The sequence below is a fragment of the Augochlora pura genome, chromosome 9, assembly GCF_028453695.1.
Source record: "Augochlora pura isolate Apur16 chromosome 9, APUR_v2.2.1, whole genome shotgun sequence".
Classification (NCBI taxonomy): Eukaryota; Metazoa; Arthropoda; class Insecta; order Hymenoptera; family Halictidae; genus Augochlora; species Augochlora pura.
The window spans coordinates 4,408,338-4,428,854 of NC_135780.1; the positions used below are offsets into that span (position 1 = coordinate 4,408,338).

General features: G+C 42.8%; 1 protein-coding gene across 8 annotated transcripts in view; it reads left to right on the forward strand.

Annotated features, from left to right (window-relative positions):
• The window catches only part of Vari (MAGUK p55 subfamily member vari), a 36,566-nt gene that overhangs the window by 9,416 nt on the left and 6,633 nt on the right, over positions 1-20,517 (forward strand). For 3 of the 8 annotated variants that reach the window (XM_078189765.1, XM_078189766.1, XM_078189764.1), the window contains exons 2-5: positions 1,930-2,045; positions 15,939-16,235; positions 18,062-18,298; positions 19,697-20,171. In XM_078189765.1, coding sequence (XP_078045891.1) covers positions 1,930-2,045; positions 15,939-16,235; positions 18,062-18,298; positions 19,697-20,171 — 1,125 coding nt within the window. Of the gene's footprint in view, positions 1-1,929; positions 2,046-10,036; positions 10,350-10,630; positions 10,768-10,884; positions 10,905-13,440; positions 13,558-15,938; positions 16,236-18,061; positions 18,299-19,696; positions 20,172-20,517 lie in introns of those variants that run through there. The other 5 variants (XM_078189769.1, XM_078189768.1, XM_078189767.1 and 2 more) reach the window with 5 other exon arrangements.

The following is a 20,517-nucleotide window of genomic DNA, read 5'->3' on the forward strand; positions in this document are numbered from 1 at the left end:
AAATTCTTCAACCGATCGTTGTCGATTTCACTGATGCGGTTGGCGGGCAATTCGGATTCAGGGACACCGGAGAACTTCAATTTCTGCGACGCGGTTGGCTACATTGCAGATTCGTTGGTTTAACACTTTCCTCTGTTTGTCGTAGCTTTTTATAGAAATGGCGGAGACTGGGTTAGCTAGACTGCGGATCTTTGTGCATTTATTATTGGAGAGTATCGTTGCGCATTGAACTATTGAAGAATATAAAGATATTGTTATATTGTCCGCAATTTATTAAAATTAGTAAAAGTAAATATTCTTCTCGCACAGTCATATTAATCATAGCTTTTAATCCAAGGTATTAGCAATAGAATTTTAATTGTATCAGCAATAGACTAGAAAATTAAATCTAAAAGTTAAATCCAAATGCACAGAACCATTCAAAATATATTTCAAAAAATATATTATATTATATTTTTTAAAATTAATAAAAGTAAATATTCTTCTCGTCATATTAACCATAGCTTTTAATCCAAGCTATTAGTAATAGAATTTTAATTGTATCAGCAGTAAGATAGAAAATTAAATCTAGAAGTTAAATCCAAATGTACAAAAGCATTGAAAATATATTTCTAAATAATAGAACAATTTCAATTCTTAAACAACTCAGGTGAAAGCAGTTTGCACACCTTCAACGACAGCGAAATAAAGGATTCGAAGTGGGTCGTTAGGATGGTCCGTTGACTAAGGGCAGACGTTGCAACCATGATGCTAGAGCGTTTAAAAAAAGCGACGAACTATACACCGCGGTGAGAAATAGGTCGAGGCGCACGTGACAGATGATACCGTGGCTCGCTATAGTTGTTCCCTGTCTATTCCACGCGCCGATATTTACCTTAGCGACGCATTTATCATGGAGCCGGGCGCGTCGACGACGTTGGATTATCGTCGTATGTACAAGTAGCCCCGAGGCCTGTTATCGAGATCACTCGAGCTGCGAGTGCAGGCTGTCTCACGAAATTAAACATCGTAAAGCTTTTCCGAGAGCCCGCACACCGTCGACCAAACACACGAACACACACGACACGCAAGCGAAACACTGGCGCGTTTCCTCGTCGAAGCTTTTTGGAAAATTTAGATCGCTGCTCGACCGTGGTGTATCCGAAATATCAATGTCGAAACGCGGGGGCGAACGAAAGGGAAAGGTCGACGCAAAGTCAGCGGCGTATTCTAATTGACTCTAGTTAGAAGTCGCGAATGTCGTTAGGAGCAGTCATTAGCATCGCGTTAATTTCTTCATCCTTGAGCTTGCGCTGTGCGATGCCTATTGTTGATTTGCTCTTCGTTTAATTTGTTAGGTAATTTGAATGCGAAATTTTGAAGGATTTTAAAATAGTAAATGTTTGATCAGAAAGGGGATGAAGAAAATAACAAATATTTGAAATAGAATTTTGGGGATGACGAAAATAAATATTTGAAATAGAACTTTGGGGATGAAGAAAATAAATATTTGAAATAGAACTTTGGGGATGAAGAAAATAAATATTTGAAATAGAATTTTGGGGATGAAGAAAATAAATATTTGAAATAGAACTTTGGGGATATAAAAACAAATATTTGAGATCAAAAAGCCTAGTCTTTCCAAGACAAGAAAAACCATAAATCTATGGAGCAAAGTATGGGGAATTGGTTTCTCAGACGAGCGTAGGGTCCGCGGGACGGTCACCTTCGATTTTTGCCGGCGCGACGAACCGCGTGCGGTGGCACTCGGCCACCTGTAGCTAGCCGAATATTGATCCACCCGGAAGATGGCCACACCCGGCCACCCCGTCGGCCGATCGTTCCCTCTTTCGCACCCTCGTCTCGGCGCTAGTACCGGTAGTGTCGTTGCCCTTCGCCGACGCGTAAGTCGCTGCTGTGTTATGGAAAAGTGCGTGGTCACTGTTCCAGCCGCCTTCATGCACGTCCGCGACAACCTGGAGGAGCTCGGCAAGGTGGCGGACGACACGGACCTGCTCTTCCTCAAGGGCCTCCTGGACAGTCCGGTCGTGAACTCTCTGGTGAAGGTGAGTGAACGTTTACCACTGCCCTTTGTCTCTTACGCCTTCTCGCCTGTTACGTCACCGCCCGCCGCCGTCATTGAACTCTCGCGGTACCTGTCTGGGATCGATAACGACACGTTTCGATTTTAAAAGGACGATACCGTGGACAGTTCGCGTACAACAGTTCAGCAGACATAATCCGGTAAATTGTTGCATCGTTGTTTTAATTTTGCAACGATGTCGTGAACTAGTTCAGCGGGGATGTAAGGATTGTAAATTGATAACGAAGCAAATCAGAATTATATCGTCTAAATATTTTTATAATATGATACAACGAGAATAAAATTTTTTGAATAACGAGAGGTTAGGATAATGTAGATTCAATGTTTAAAACAGAAAGATATATCATTCCAAAAATATTGACGTCACTCGCTTCTTTTTCTTTAGATTAGAGCTGATTTTAAGTGCACTCCTTTTATTAATAATTTTAATATTTCTGGCTTAATATTATTTAAAATCGTATGTGGATTTTTTCGTAGATCCTTTAATAGATCCCTTAAAAAATATATTTAAATAGCTGAACAGCATATTTCTAGGTATGAAACTTGTAATTGAAAAATACGCGAATTAAAAGTTACTAAATTATTAACGATTTAATATGTACAAAAGATTAGAAATTTATTTTTGAACAAGTCAACAATTATCGTTGTTAAATAAGTGTTTATCAAAGGGTAGTAAGATGTATAATGTAGTAATTACTAGCTTGGAGAGCATTTTTAATCAAAAAACTTGATCACTGTTTAATACAGTGTAATTTTACTCTTTTGCAAAGTTAATGATTGAAATCAAACATTTTATAAAAGAATAACGAGAATAAATTACTAGATAGGATGGAAACTATCTAACAGTTACTTCAAAAATCATTTTCGATCATTCAATGATTGGGGGTAGTTTTATCATTCCGCAACACGTTGCGTTGCCAAGGTTCACGTCGCATTGCCATGATTCACGCTGCACTAACAAGGTTCACGTCGCATTGGCAATGTTCACGTCGCGCCGGTTAATCGGATCCAAGTATCGAAATAGTAGTTAACTCACGCCGGTTCAACAACAACGATTAAATCCACCGTGATCGATGCAATCGATCGCAAACCAAGGGACTCGATGTATTGTTTTTGGCGCAAACGAATAAACAAACAGTCGCGCAGCGTCCCGATCATGCGCGCGTTGCACGCAGAATCTGACACATGCACGTGCCCACGTGTTTACTACGATCGCGCGGTTTTACGAGAACCGGGCGGAGAGGGAGAGAGAGAGAGATAGAGAGGAGAGTCACAAGTCGCGATTTCGTGTGCATAAAGGGCACTAACGGCAGAGTTGAAATAGCGTCGAATGCGAAGGAATAATAACATGTGACGGTTTATTCAGTCATTTAATATGGCGTTCACTTATTTTTCAATTCATTTAAAGGTCCAACAAGGTTTATTCAAAATCGTCTAATTCGTGGAATTTTCTGGTATTTTGTGGTATTTTTTAGCATTTTTTAGTATATTTCAGTATTTCTTCTTATTTTTTCGTATTTCATAGCGTTTTGTAGAATTTCGCGGATTTTCGTGGAATTTCTGCTATTACGTGTCCATTTTCGGTCCCGAGGCTTCGTCGAGCCACCCGCGGTTTCCGAGGAATCCGCGCCGCTTTTCGAGGAAAACACAATCTCGCGGAGATTCCAGATGCATGAGATCGATCGAGAAAACGGCGGAGATCACGCGGAACGATCGCAATCTGCGGGCACTTTCCGCACGGGCGGCGCGCGCGCTCGCGCGTTATTTTCTTTTCGCTCTGTGCTCGCGGATCGCGGCCGCACTCCGACGCCCACGCCCACGCATTATTTCGGTCGCGACACACATTTCTCGCGTGGAAACACGAACGATAGAACCGACGCCGATGCCCGGCCTTCGGTGGAAATACTAGCGTCGATTGTGTCTGGACACCCGCGGTTCCTCCGTGACGCGACGCTCGCGCGTCACGTCTCCTCCTCGTCATCGTTACATAACAAGTTTTCCACGAACCGAAAGAAAAATAACGACGCGTTGTCTAAACACACAATAGTCACCGCTCGAGTAATTTAACGAGGATCGTACACCCCCACCCCCCTCCGCCGTCGGCTCGTATTTTGCAATCCGTTCCGCGACGTCCACGCGAATTCTCCTCCGGAGAATCGATTCTCCGGAAAAATATTATTCCAAGCGTCTGCCCTCGATTACGGTGCTGCCAAACTTGGTTATTCTAATAAAGAGGCGCGTAGCACTTCGCGAGAAATAATTAGTAAAGTGATACAAGCGTTATTTAACGTCAGTGTTAAAAATTCTTAAAACTGACCAAAACTCGTTCGATGTAGTTTGATAAAGTTTTGAAAAGAAGTTGCAGGAATTCTGTAAAATATGATAATTATTAAATTTAAAAGAGGAGTAATAAGAAATGAAATTGTTATTTAGTGAAAATATTAAAGAAGAATATTTTTTCAAGAGTAGTCGACAATGATGTATTGTTTTTAGATACTAAGAGGGTTAAATACAGAGGGACAGATGAAGTCTTTATTTTACTCACATGCCCGATGCATAAAATCTAAATATTATAAATTAAATACATAGTATTTATTTATATACCCATATATATTTTTTATTTCATATAAAACTTCTTCTATTTTGTATTAAATCGTTGAATTCAGCAGTAACTATACTGTATACTATAATTATATCATCTTCAAGAGAGTCACAACTCAAAGATTGTCAATTCTTTATTTAATTTAAACAATTCACCAAGTGACCAGCATCTTCCAAAAATCTTGTAAAAAAGGCACCAGAAATGTTTCCCCGAGTTTGTCGAAAATGTTCGCGGAAATCATGAATATTCAATGGTGCACCGAAAGGTCGACATTTTTTATGGCTTTAGCAAGCTTTAGAATCGAAAGAACGTGACTTTTCCGAGATTTTTCTTTCGCCGAATCGAGGGGAAATCTTCTTTCGATTGTCCGAGAAGATGGTCCCGGAGATCTCGGAGTTTTTAAGGTTCGTGGAAGATCGGGAACGGCTCGTATTATCTTGTCCGATCGGTTGCACGCGGTCCGACGCTTCCTCCGAGACGTTAGGGTCCGTTCGCACGGTGCCCCCCTCTCTCTCTCTCTCTCTCTCTCTCTCTCTCTCTCTCTCACCTGTCCGGCCCACATTCCATCTCGGCAGTCGGGACCGGGCAGGTAAGACGGGCCCGGTCTGGTGTCGAAAAGTCGTTAAGCCACGGTGTCCGTTTCCGGCCCCGGTTGTATTTGGTAAACCCGACAATGGGGATCGATGACAGTGTCGACGGGGTGCCGCCGGTTTTTCACGGTGGAAACCGGTGAAAAGCCGGCCCGTCTGACCCGGAAAATTGGCCTGTTGACTCAGGACCAAAGAAACCTGGTAGCCCGTTTTCGTGGCGAAGTGTGAAGCTTTTCGTTCCTCTGTTCACCGTCTACAAACAAACACCGCGGCGTTTCCTTTGGGAACGTTAATGGGAGCCATCGATCATCCGCGAGGGGTTGAAAAATTAGCTAAGAAGATGTTCCCGGTGCTTCGTCTCTATTTTAACCCTTCGCGTCTTTATTTCCACTCTTTGCACTCGAAGCCGTTGCAGCTCTAAATTCAAAATAGTTTCTCGGATATATATTGTATTTTTTTTTTTTAAATTAGTTATCTATTGTCGCATCAACCATTGGTGGGTTATATATTGTATTTTTGTTTTATATGATTTAGTACATTTGATTTATATAAAATTGATCAATTTCTTTTATTTGATCGTTGAATTTGTTGCAAATTATCATGATTTCATAAATTAAATTTTGGTCTTCTTCGAATTCATTCGAAGATTCATTTCAGTTAATTTTTGTTCGATTACTTTTTAATGTAAAATGACTACAAATTCATTGGGCTAGTACATTATTCTTTTATGGTTATATTAATTTCATTCGTCTCTTTTTATTGTATATTGCTGAGAAGAGTGTATTTAAATATATTATATTAATTTAGGACGCGTGAGTTATGCTTTTTATTCTTCGACAGCGTACTTACAGTTGAAGATGCAGATGTTGCGCGTCAAGTTTGTTTGAGTAGCGCTTAATAGCTGCGCAGAACGTCGCTGATTGTGATTAATTAGGAGGAGAGGTCGCTGGAGTAATACGAAAATTTAGATTAATAGGGCGTTAGTGAATTACGGGGTGGAATGTGATGAGAAACGGGCTGTGATATATCATTTGCTTAATTTCGATGAATGAATCCATTAAAATGGTGCTTAAGTAAAATCAAGTACGAAGTTCACTTAGAGATAATGCACATTGCACAATCGATACAAAATTCAATAAACAAAATACGTACAGAAAATAAAATAACTAAATAGATAAATATAATATAAATAAAAGATGTAATGAATAAATATGTAATGCAAATATAAAAGAAACAAAATATGTAATGCAAATATAAAATGAATAAAATATATAATACAAATATAAAATAAATAAAATATATAATACAAATTTAAAATAAGTGAGACGTATAATAAACTCTACGAATTTATACGTAAAGATACATTTAATTTTCGCTGAACTGTTCCGAAAGATCAGCAACCATAACTTCCAAGAAAACCCTCGATCCAGGATTGTACGATCCAACTTGGAGATTTCTGGCGTTGGTAACAAAACGTCCGAAAAAGAAGAACAAAGGTGAAAACCGGTGCCCCAAGGTAAACACCTGCTGGAAATATTAAGAAGCCCGTGCGTTTTGCATCCGGCGGAAGAGAGCGAGGATCAATAGCGTTCTCCAGGACCCATCGCCGTCGAGTTTTTGCTCGCGAAGCCACACGGAATTCCGAAGAAGAGCGCGACGCTTCCCTTGGAACGAGGAACCATCCGCGATGAATCACGCGCGCGCCGCGGCCGGAAGTCGGGTTAGTTCTGGGTTAGGATCGTGAATAATCCGGCGGTCTTGATTGACAAATCGTTCGCGGGACTCCTCTCTGATATCCTCGGCAATTGTTTCTGACCTCGGAGAACCCCGGCAATTGTCCGGGGTCGGAGGCGGCGGCGGCGACGTCGGCGTCTCCTCGAGCGGAGTCATCGTTCGTCGCGCTCGCCTCGCCTCGCTGGCAGAAATCGCGAGGCGTGTTGCGTGTACTCGCGTGTACACCGCGCCGATGTAATTCCAACCGGCTTTGTAATCGCGAGAGGGAACGGGGGAGCAGCGCGTGTACGACATCCACGCGCGTGTAAGTGACAGTGACGTATCGTGGCGCCGGCGAGCCACGCGCTGTCCGCGAGCTGAATTTTCGAGCGGATACGGAACGGAGAAAATTCTTTGCTTCTAAAGGCAGTAACGTGGCGCGATTGTTCAAGTGGAAAATGTTCATGTGCACGATCGTTGATCGCGATAGAGATAGTTGTATTTAGGATGAGTTTAGAATCTCTTTTTTTATCAGAATATTCGAGATTTTTCTTTGAATTAATTTTCAGTAGGTACGTCTATTTTTCAAAAAGAGATGGTGTTATTTTTCCCTTGGAGATCTAAAGTAATTTGTTTGCCTTATAGTATTGCCATTTTATGTGACAAAGTGCTTTCTATGCATATGACATTAACTTCTGTGATTTGTACCAGCAATTTTACTTCTAAGAATTTTTTAAATCCAGACTTTGTTAGTATAAACATTGTTTTGAAATGTGATAGAACAATTTTAATGGTGCTTCAGAGTCGCCGCTCGAGTGCAAAGGGTTAAAACCCTTCGGATATTCACGATAAGGTCTATGCCTTATCGTAATCAGCGATCCGACGATTTTAATTAACATAAAGAGCCTCAGAGTCGAGAATGACTTGCAGCTTCTATATATTTTCAATTGAACCAAGGTTCACGAGCCGGCGACACCGATAGTTGTCTTGAACGTTAGAGCCATACGATCCCGTTGTATCATGTAACGGATTATTGAGAGTCTCGAGAAGGGTCTACTCGTGTCACAAGATCGATAAACGGATCGGTGTCGATGACTAGAGACCACGTTTTTCTTGCACGCTGTTATTAGGGTGTCCCGTAAGTACTTTCCCCGCCACCCTATGTACGATCTCGAGAGTATGCTCGATGAAAATCCGCGATACAGTGTGCGCGGGATAGTGGATGCCGCTAACATTCCTAGGACAACGGATATAACGAATAATAGAGATAACGAATCGTATATAACAAAACAAATTAACCTTAACTCCTTGCACTATAATAACGAGTCAGACTTGTGGCGAAGACTTTATGCAAAAAAGAAATTCTTCCGTCATCAAAGTATAGAAACGAAGGTAAATAAAGACAATGTATGAAAGAAAATTGTCTGAAAATTATTTAAACTAAATTTACCCAATAAACTAAATTTTAATGAACTCATCCATCAAAATTAAATTGTAATTACCCCCAACTTCTGAACAATTTAACTTCAATAACAAAATTTCAATATAAAACTCAATTAAAAATCAAATTTAAATAAAATTTTCAATTTAAATCAAAAAACCTAAAAATAATTCAATCAAAATTATTTAAACTAAATTTTAATAAACTCATCCATCAAAATTAAATTGTAATTCTATTAGGAAATTTATTATCCTATTAGGAAAATTATTAAGTACGAACAAGTGCTAATCGTCGCAGCATGAAAGGAGCGACAGTGCAATGGGTTAAACAACAAATATCATCTATTGATTTCACATTAAAAAAAGTAAGAAACTCATGGCACATCTTAATATATCCATCATCTTTCACCTGCAGTCAAGAAAACTCTGGTGCATCGTCGACGAACGACCCATGTGACACGACAGTCTCGAGGCCGAGTTGCGTGGAACTCAGCCGCGAGAAGTATCTCCTGGAACAGCGAAAAGAAAGTCGCCAATTGGCGATCGATGTGTACATTTTCATCCAGGAATGACGAACGTGATCGGAATGCTTAAGTACTAGGCCAGCCCCCACCGCCACCACCCCTTCTCGGGTTGATACGTAGGATATTTAACATTCCATGCAACGGATGCACGATCGTGCCTGCATGTTTATATCCTCTCCTGTAAACTATGCGATTCTCTTCGTTACGGGGCGCGACGAAAATGTCGCGACAACGGTCTTTAAATACTCCAAAATTAGGGCTATTAATCGCGCGATCTATTTGGAATATTTCCAAATTTATCGTAGACGCGGCGCGCCGGAAGTTTTCGGAGTACAGGGCGTTGCAAGAACGGGGTTACACGGTTTCGGTGGCGACCATGTCAAGACCGGGTGTGCAGGTTGTCGAGACAAGGGGAACCATTAAGAAACACCTGCTGTACTTAAGTGCCGGGTCGGTCGACTTTGTACAGGTTGCTCCGTGGTATAAAATTTTGTATTTGTACAGTTTGTAGCCAAAAGAAATCTTATACGCGAGGCTTCTTGACTTGAAAATTTAAATCCACGGTTATAGTGATCTGCGTAGTCCAGGCTAGATCAGATTGTCCCATACTAATTCGTATATTATCAAGAAATTACTGATCAAATAAATTCATCTTTCCAGAAACACTGAGCAAATTTCCAAGGCACCTTATCCTTATACAAACCACAAATTTTTATACAAACCTAGCTAAATGGTAAATTCCCAACCAACCAAACTAAGGATCCACATCCTGTAAAAATCGACTCCTTGTCCCCCCATCGAGACTAGCAGACTCGCTTAAAAACTTCAGAGAAATTCGAAGGTCCTTCTGACGAAAGGCTACAGTCAAGGCCAAAAGGTCCACGTGTCCCGAAATCAGGCCACGTTTGCACACGAGGTCGCCTGAAGCCACGGGTGCCGGCGAGAGCGGCGTGTAGACGGCCCTGCGCGCAACGTAGCGGAGTGTTGCATACCATCCGAAGAAGGGCCCCCACCTGTTTCACTTCGGCAAGCTGAACGAACGAACGAACGGGTAGGCCGACGTCGGAAGGTGGGGGTGAAAGAAACGTCAGTAGGCGCGGCAGTTTTCTGACGCCGCTTACCTAAGCAGCAACAGAGCCTGGGTTCCGCGTCCACGGCGCGCGAAACAGAGAGAGAAAAAGAGAGAGAGAAAGAGAGCCCTTCGTGCGTTTACCCCGTGAACCCCGTGTGTGCACGGCCGCCGGCCCTGGCCTGATCGATAATACTAAACCGAACCGGGCTTGTGGCGTACGGTCCGCCGAACCGCAGTCGTTCCAGCTCGTTCTCCAAACGGGAGCGTCCTACCTGAAAGAGAGAGAGAGAGAGAGAGGCGGGCGACCTCTGGCTTCTCCTGCAAAGTGAGTCTCCAAGATCCATGATCCAACGGGATCAATCTCGATCCCGCGGCGAAACCACGATCCCGTGTCGTCCACCGGGTCGACGTCGCTACCACGACCTGGGGAAAGTCGGCGATCCTAGAGAAGCCGATTGATCGCACACCTGGTTAGCTTGGTCCCCGGGTCGACGGAACTCGCCCGGCCAGTTTCTAGCTCTGCCGGGTCGATTCGCGGCAGAGAAAGCGGCCGATCTTCGATCCGCATACTCTGGTGAACTGTGCGAACAGTGGTTCCGTTCTATACCGTTTACCTCGGCTGCTAGATTCGCCCGGGACGCCCGTCGTAGATGGTTAGGGTGCAGTGTCTCTCTGTGCGGTCCGAGTGAGGTGTGTCTGCAAACAACTTGTGCTGCATCGTTTCCACGTAGAATACACCTCTCGTAAGAATAACACCTGTTCAAGCCATCAATCTACTTCGTATTGATCTTAAGTAGAACGTATCTCAATTTCAATCGTTGTGTAATTCGTCGGACGAGATTGCATGGGTTAAGCTGTGCGGCAACGTTATCCTTCTGGAGTATGTAGTTCCTTCGGGAAGCCAAATACTACTGTTTTTAGTTTATACAAAAGTGCGTACATTGAATCAGCTGTGACTCCGCGATCTTTATCTCAACTTCCATTTTATTTAGACGTCTTTAGGTATCGTATAAAATTAGTGACCAAAGAGTTGCATATTCTAGTTAAACACTTTCGCGAAGAACAATGGTTTGGCTCTTCGGCGACACGCCACAGCCAGCCGAGCCTCGCTGTCGTACGAACCGAATGCCTTGTCCGATTCGGCATAGACTACTTTCTAAACGCACCTCGACCCATCTGCGCTCGAGAGTCAACACAGTCTCTGCAGAAAGGAAAACCGTTCTCCTCCGCGGTTCTTCTCGAGAACCACCGGGGCAATCGTGCAAAAGTGGCGGGCTCCGAAACGAGTCGTCGGTTGCCGCGAGCACGGTTTTCGTAATTGGAAGACGACGTAGGGAGAGCCTCGAGATGCTCGTTTCAGCTGTCCTTGAGCCTCTCGGAGAAAGGTTTAGCCATGCTCGACGCGGAGCAGAGCGTGAAACGCGAATCGCGGCCGTCGTGGCGGCTCCGCTCGGCTCCGTCGAGTTTTCGCGGATAGTTAGGTTATGTCAGGTTATGTTCGGGTTATTCGATTGTTTTCTTTTTTCGTCCGCGTCGTCATGAATCCAGGAGGCTGACTGTTTCCCCGTGGGCTCGCCGCGCATCACGGATTTATTGATCTCGGCGCGGCGGCCACCGTCGGACCGTATGCCGGCCTCCTGATGACGGCGCGACGACGAAACGCTGCCTCCCGTTGTTGTTTGCGACAGAGAAATCAGCCGCAACGTATTTCTCGTTCGATCGTTTCGATCTTCCGACGGCGTTTCGTTTTTCAGGGACGTCACAGAACAACGCTGGAATTCATTACAGGCTTGCTGGGTCCGCTGAGCACCGGCCTCGCCGCTGTTGTTCCCGTGACAAATGTGGCGTAATTAATGGCCGGGAATGATAACCGTCTTGCGACACACGGAGAAATACCTGTGACCAAGCGTTCGAACGGTCTCGCAATGTTACGCCGGCTGTGTTTGCTCGATGGAATATAACTGTGGAGTAGAACGTTGGTTCGTTTGTTCGACGATCGCGCGGCATTCAGCGGGGACTCGTGTCAGGGAAAGCCGCGTTTTAATTGGCCCGACGAGGATGTCGTCAATGTTATTAGCTCGCTCTGTTATTAGCACTTCGATAGCTGGTATTTATAGTTAGTCAAATGATCGCCTCGATACCTGCATTTTTCGATGATGCACGCTGAGAACTGGTTTCGCAACAATTGTTCCATTAAATCTTGCAGCACGATGGCATTGGCATTCGCGGCGTGCACGCTGCAGCGTCACCGTTTTGCGTTTGAAAAAATTGTGAATTTTAATGGAGGAGGATTTTGAATTTAAATTCAAGGGAATTCTGAATATAAATGTAAAAGAATTTTGAATATGTAAATGTGGAAGCAGCTTGAATTTTAATGTAATCAACTTGTGCAATATTACTACTAGACAACGCTGCTTGGTCATTTAAAAAAGCAATTTGAAATGATCAACGTTATACGGGATAAATTTACCAATGGATAATACCGCATCAATTTAATTGGACATCGAAAGGAACATTGATACAATCATTCTTCAAAGCCTTATAAATCAGTCGCCGCTGTTCGCGTATTTATGCGACACTCGCTTAAATCAGCGTTCCTACTTGCAGGCTATTCCAACGAACTTCGTCATCGCTTCTGTCACATTTTCCAGAAACAAAATATCTCGTCTCTCTAAAATTCTCGCAAGGATCGCGAGATCGCTGGAAAAAAAATCGTACGATTCCCATCGCGAATACTTAATCCCCATAAATCAGCCGGTGTTTTCCTACGCGTCCAAGGAAAACACGCCTCGAAAACACGTTCTTTGATGCGCGCCTATCCGAGGCTGATTTACGAGGGATCGAGACGATCCACGCGTTCGATCGTTGTTTTAGGCGGCGGACGACATCCTCGCGCGGCGGTCTGTCCACGCGGCGACGCATCTCCGTCAACCATAATCGCGAAGAGCCGCACACGGGCTCGTGGAAATAGCTCGTCCATCTGCGATGCACGTGTATCGAGTCGGAATAATTCGATGATGATTCATCGTGCGGTCGCCGCGGGCGATCGTTCGACGCACGTCTCTCGGAAACCGATTTCCATGCCGCGGCAGGCTTTCCGTCGGCCATGGGAAATTTCACGGTGTTTCGTAAGCGCCCTTCTTCTCGCGGAGCGATTCAATCGGTGCTCGGATATATTCGTTTGGCGTTAAATACGGCAGACCTTCGTATTCCTTGGAATTTGTTGCTCCGTTAGTCTTGCGGAAATTAAACATAACCTGACATAATTTGACATAACCTGAAATAATCTGGCCATGGGAAATTTCACGGTGTTTCGTAAGCGCGTTCTAATCGTAAATTGAATTCGCTCAAATCGTAAATTTAATTCGCTCTAATCGTCAATTTAATCCATCTAATCGTCAATTTTATTTACGCAGAAAACACGAAATTTGTTTTTCCAACAATCATCCTCGGATCGTTGGTTCCGTTAATTTAGCGAGGACAGTTTTCCATGGCAAGACTGCTCGGGCCTCGTTCGCCATCGGTTGGCTCAGGTAATAAGCATTCTCGAAGGTGGCTCTGAAACGCTGAGAACCGACCCACTTTCGTAATTACTGGCTCATTGTTGCGGCGATGTATTGGCTGGTTCAGCGTAGGGTACACCAGCCTTACGTGACCGACGCTAATCGAATCAAACCTCGTTGACGCCGGGTCATCGTTGCACAATGATAGATTGACACCGGTGGGTGGCGGATCCACAGAAATCCTTATTTCGCCAAACACGTCCCAGTTAACGTACTTACGTTCTCCAGAGTTTCGAAGAGCAGGTTTCAAATAATTGCATACGAAACGCGCGAAATTATTTGGGATTTCGAGAACCGTTTGCACGATTAGCGTATAGGTGTGCTTGATTTGCTTATTCACTTACGGACCAGGTATATTACGTGCAGCTTCGAATGAGGACACAGTGTTCGTACCTTCAGACACAGAAATGACGAAGCCTTCAGCTTAGGCTTTTAACTGTAATCGATTAAACAATTTACACTGTAAAAACCTTTTGAAATATTGCTGGTTATATTTTCATACTTCTTTTCATACTTCTCTAATTTTGGTAGCTATATTCAAAAATTAATAAACGAAGATTTTACTTAAAATTCTCATAAATCATTTATTAATGACTGTTCCAAAAACTCCGAGATAAAAAAGATATATTTAGTATTAAAAATTGTCCTGTTATTAATAAATTCGTGAATGAAAGTTTCGATTAAAATCGTTATAAATCCATCATTGGCAACTGTTTTTAAATTCCTGGCAAATAAAATCGTTTTCTGTCCGTTTTTGCACTGTCCATTTACAACAATGGAATTGTAGTTCGAAGTCGTTTCCAATGATTTCTCCGTCGTTCCCGTGGACCGGTGTTTGAGCGCGACAACATGGCGGCCGATCGAAGGAATCGTCGATCCAACATCACGCGCGGTTCGTTCAGTTTCTCCGTGGCCGCGCGCGCGCGCGAGCGCGGGGAGGACAAAGAGCAGCCATGGCTCCTCGTACGGTGAATTTAATGCGGAAACCCGTTTCGACTTTCACAACTGGCAGCGGCTCAAAGCCGCTCACTGTTTGTGGGTTCGACGAACAACCGTAGAACGGGCCACGCGGCTCCGCGCGGACCGTTGCACAAACCTAGGAATTTCTCTCCCTGTTTGATCTGGTCACTGACACGAAATTTTCAGCTCCCTTCCGCGCGGTGAACTTTCGTTCCTCCTTATATGGCGCGGACGAAACGCCGAGGAAGAGAAGACGCAACGGAGAATATTTTGTCAGAAATTATCAGAGATCACGCTGTAACAGTATTACATTGCTAGAATATTAACCCTTTGCACTCGGAGCCATTTTAAAAGTAAATCTGAATTAATTTTTCTGGTTCGTGGTATTTCCACTCTATTTAACAAAATAAATTTTTATGCATAGAAAATTTATTCTTGCGAGTCCTACCAACAGTTTTACTACTTGAGAATATTTTACATCTAAACCTTATTGTTATAAAAATTATTTTGGAATGTAATGGAATAATTTTAGTGGTGACTCTAAGACGTCGCTAAAAATTATCATACCGTGTATCAAAATAATTTTTGTTAAATTTACTTATACTTAAGAAATTGTTAGACAGGTACATAGGTTGCAAAATTCGATTTTATAATGTTTAAGATGCTTCAGGTTATATAAAATGGAGAGATTGTAAGTCTGATGAAATATTTTGGATTTCTGGTTAAAATGGTTTCGACTGCAAAGGGTTAAATTGTTAAACTAAATTCTTATACTGTTACATTAGAAAATAGAACTCTACAAAATCGTGCTACCCACACAACACTGTTACTAACACAACCTTAATAACTCATAAAATTTAGTACGCTTAAGATTATTTTAGCTCCCCCAAAATTGTTTAAAAAAGAAGTCACGTACTTCAGTCGTGCCAATCAAACATATACGAAGTCACTACAAAGTCGAAACAGAGCTCGACAAAACTGCATTATCTCCACAATATCGATACCAAAGCACTTGATTTCGCATCGCACTGCAAATTAAATCACAGAAAATTAACAAATAGAATTTCAAAGAATTCTTTTCTAAAAAAGAAAAGAAACGCCAAGAACTATAACAATAAAACTACAAGTTAAGAACTTCGACTTTTATCAAGTTACTTTAAAATCGTGCTCTAATAATTATCATTTAACATCATTATCGAGTATTTAAGATAACAATCTATAGTAGTAGTTCGTTTCTATAGAATCAAAGGGTTCCTTTTTTAAAGCGACCGCGACATCGGTATTCTGGAGGGCTAGTCGAAGGCTAGGCATTTCTCGGAGGAAGCCCCGAGCGAAAAAACAGGTTTTCGTAAGGGAATCCACGGATCACCAGGGCGCCGTGACTGTTTCAGGTCCAGGAGCGATTGGAGGATCCTCCTCTCCACGTGAAACCGGTATGCTCGTCCGTCTGTGACATCGTCGACGAGGTCTGCCACGCGCTACGCGCCTCCAGGGACGAGAACGCGCGGGAACTTACGCGGCTGTTGCGAAGCTCTCACCTGAAAGCTCTACTGGAGACGCACGACGCGGTCGTCGAGAGCAAACGAGCACCTCCGAAGCCGCAACCATTGCCGCCGACGATGCCCACCAACGAGAGGACAGAGGCTGTGAGGATGGTCGGCCTTAGACGGCAGCCTGACGAACCTCTGGTGAGTTGCGTCTTCGAGCTCGTCTGCTTTTTGAAATATTTTCGTGTCGTAAGATCACAATCGGTGACAGAATAGGCATGTCAAGACAATTTGCAATCGGAGCAAATTAGTGTTATAATACATTTATATTTAATATATTATATAGCTAATAAATTTCATATATTATATTATAATTTACATTCTTTTCCTGACTCATTTTCATTTGACACATCTCAATGCATTTTACGCGCGTGAAATTAAAATACTGCGACTCATGCATCAGCTACACTTTCATCTGCTTTTTAAACAAATTTGACGTGTTAAAATTATTTTCAATGAGGTAACAATTTTTAATGGCACCTTATTATTTACACTTTACCGACCGATCATTCGACAGTAAGCATTTACTTTACAAGATTCTTATTTTATCTGATTTATTTATTTCATTCATCGAGGAAGGCGTCTAATATTTTAAGAATGATATAATAATACGTCAATAATAGATAGAAAACTATTTGTTGCCACGACGATTGGTATAAAATGTTGCAAAAAAGGATTTATACGCAGTGTTAACACACTGTCAATCAAGTGAGATTACAGTTCCAAGATATTATTTTACTTGACTTGTTAAAACATAATTGATCAAATAATTTCCAAGACGTGACAATTTTTAATTTTAAATCTAATTAAAACATTGCGGGAGGATCCGTGCTCCCACAGCTTTACTTTCTCTAAAAACTACAATGCCGCGTTCAAGGAATGCAAACTGCTTTCCATGCGACACTTCAATTATATCCTTCAATTGCTGTGACGCTAAACATATGTACACTCCGGATAGAAATCGTTTGTTCTGGCAAAGTAACGCGGCGGTAGCGCCGCTTTCGTCGACGAGAACTGTTCCACGGCCGGTGGAAGCGATCCGAAACTGTGTTATACAGCCGTGCGCAAGGATTGGAAAATCGTTTCTTAGCAGCTTTGCCGTGGCGAGATCCTCCCACGTGGTTCGGACAGCGCCGCCATTTGTTTCCCGGCCGCGGCGGCGGCGGCAAACGAAGAAAGTGGAGACGCGTTCGGCAATTAACAAAGATGCCGTTGTTTCGCGCGGACTTTCTCAGCGGCGCGCTAGCCACTTCTAGCGGTTTACCATTCCGTCACGTGAGAGAATTCCCATTCAGAATCGTACGCGATCGCGCGAAGAAAAGACGGAAATGACGGTACACTCGCGGCAGCACGTAAATACATTCGTTTATTATCGTCGCTACGCGATGCCACGTGCTCGACGCGGACTTAAACGCGTTCCGGAGCCGCGACCGGCTCTGACAGCTCGGAGAAAAACGATAGAATTTGTAAACGGAGATACTAGAATATCCGGAGGACACCTGAGAACACCTTTCGATCATCGAGGACAATTTTAAATATTTCATCGACTTGACATCTTTGAGATCTCGAAATTCTTTTGAACAAACTTAAAACGTCGACGAACGATTTAAATGATATTGTTTGAAATATCCTTGTTATTTAATTTAATCGTTGTTACTTAATTTTATCATTGTTACTTAATTTTATCATCGTTTGAAATAATCGTTCCTGATAATTATAAAATTATTCCTGGAATTTTATAATTTATATGCCACTGTAATTATCAGCTCTGATCCGTATCGACGTAAAATAATGCTACGTAAAATAGTTAATAAAAAATAATATTAAAAAGGAAGTACATACATCTTAACTGTGTTACTTCGAAGGGAGAATCCGTTTTGGCACTTTCCCTGTAATTGGAAGAGTATAAAAGCATTTAGCAGCTACTCCCTCGACGCTTTTGTTGACACGAGTTCGCGTTTTCGTAGGGTCTGACGGTGCAGGTCGACGAATCCGGCAACCTGATAATTGCCAGGATCCTCGGCGGCAGCACAGCGGCCCGGCAAGGGCTGCTCAGAGCCGGCGAAGTGATCCTCGAGGTCAACGGGAAGGAAGTCCGCAACCCCGAGGAGCTTCAAGAAGCCATTCACGAGGCGAAAGAGAACCTGACGCTGAAGCTGGCGGCCGGAGTTGCGAGCGATGGCAACCGTCCCGTCAAATCGACGGTGAGCTGGACTACTTTACTCATTAACCTTAATATTTAAATAAACAAGCATTTGCAAATTACGTCTAATAATAAATCAAAGCACGATTTCTATTACAAGATGACAGGCGAATGAGTTCAACCGGAAGAGAAAGGAAAGAAAAATGTCAGTGCTTTTTTTAGAATACAACATTCCTTATGAACAAAATTGTTTAATCATGGTAGAGACGTCGTCTATATTAATTTATCGATTGGAAAATTCTATAAAAAAGACGTTTTAATCATCTACAAGCTAGAATTTATATTGTTTGCTAATATCTTTCTCTAAATTTCATTGAATCAATATTAATCAATCGAATCAGTTTTCTTAATTGCGCTGTTAAAGTTCGAACTTCGATTTGTTGACGAACGTTTTATGATTTCGTTTCTGTGGTAATGTTTGAAGCACGAGCGACTGGATAATTCGCGTCGATGAAATCTAAATCAACTCGCTTTGACTTTCCCGCGGTCGATATTTCAAGTGGCCGCCCCGCCTGGCAGAAGGAGGCTCGTGATAAACGATGATCGTAGGCGTTTTACGGCGGCGTAAAAGTCCGCTAGAAAAAAGAAAAAAAAAACGGCACGGTTTTACACCGTTTATATTTCAGTCGCCAAGTGCCGATTTAACGGTACCGAAGTCTCGCCGCGATTTTTTATCGTCGTGAACGATCAACGGGACTGGACGAAGCTTAATAAATAACGCGATTTCCGCGGCTTTATCGCTTCTAGTCCCGTGTTTATCGCGACGAGATTGGTTTCCGTTAACAACAGCAATTAAACTGTTCCGCTAAATACGATTATTATTTCATCCCTTTCAGGATCGAAATCATACTCTGTTCTGCAGTAAGAATAATAAAGAATCTGAGACGTAAATAAATTTGAGGTACAAATTTTTCGTGAAAAGATGATTATAAACAGAGAAGTTTGCGTCATTATAATTTAAAGAAAATAGTACAAGTGATGCAGTTATTAATCATTTTTCACGAAATTGAATATCTATAGTTTGTATATTTGTTAGAGTTCGAAATAAAAATTGTCTGGATTAATCGCGAGGAACACAAATTAGTTGAAACGTTCTGAAAAGATGGAAATATTGTAACAATATAACTTACGTGCTTATAACACTTTAGTAAATTTATGTATATATAAATTATATATTTTACAAATGTCTTGTATTTAAACGAAATACTAAGAACACCGTCCAAAGCAACCTAGATAATCTTCGAGTAGATCGCGAATACCATCAGACTGATTAAATAACAAAATATCCAATGAAACTAACCAATCAAAATTAAATAATTTACGTAAGTTCGATAACAAAAACTGAATAATTTGCCCAAGTAAAACGAGAGATTCTAAAGCGTCGTTCTGCGGTTTCCAGTGTTACATGAGAGCCCTATTCGACTACGACCCCGACGAGGACACGCTGCTGCCTTGCAGGGAGATCGGTCTGCCCTTCCAGAAGGGGGACGTGTTGCAGATCGTTGACCAAGCGGATCCGAACTGGTGGCAGGCGAGACGCGTCGAGGGGGAGGGTCTCGGTCCGCCGGGCCTGGTGCCGTCCCTGGAGCTCGAGGAACGCCGGAAAGCGTTCGTTCCGCCGGAGGCGGACTTCGTCCACAAGATCAGCATCTGCGGCACCAGAATCTCGAAGAAGAAGAAGAGGAAGATGTACCAGTCGAAGTCTAACGGCGAGTTCGACGGCGCGGAGCTGCTCTTGTACGAGGAGGTCGCGCGAATGCCGCCGTTCAGGCGCAAAACGCTGGCGTTGGTCGGCCCCAGGGGCGTGGGACGCAGAACTCTGAAGAACAGGCTGATCAACAGCGATCCCGAGAAGTTCGGCACCATCGTTCCATGTAAATCCCAAGCCTCGCATTAACCTCGCATTAGTCTCGCGCTTCCGCTGCTACGATGGCAAAAGATTCTCTTCCATTTTCTTCGTTGCATTCCCGGTGATAAAGCACGCCACGTCCGCGCGGAATGGTCAAGGCTAGTCTCGTGTAGCGTGTTGGGTTGATCTTATTTTTATTCTTATACTTGCCTGTGCAAGTCGAACCAGGAATCTGCCTCGTTAAACTGGTTATCTAGGCTTCGAGATCATTAAATAATCTCGCGTCTCTTTTCGACTTTTAAACTGCGATAGAGTCCAAGCTCTTCTAGACTTAGTTGAGGAGGTGCGACGTTCCAACCATGTAATTTTCG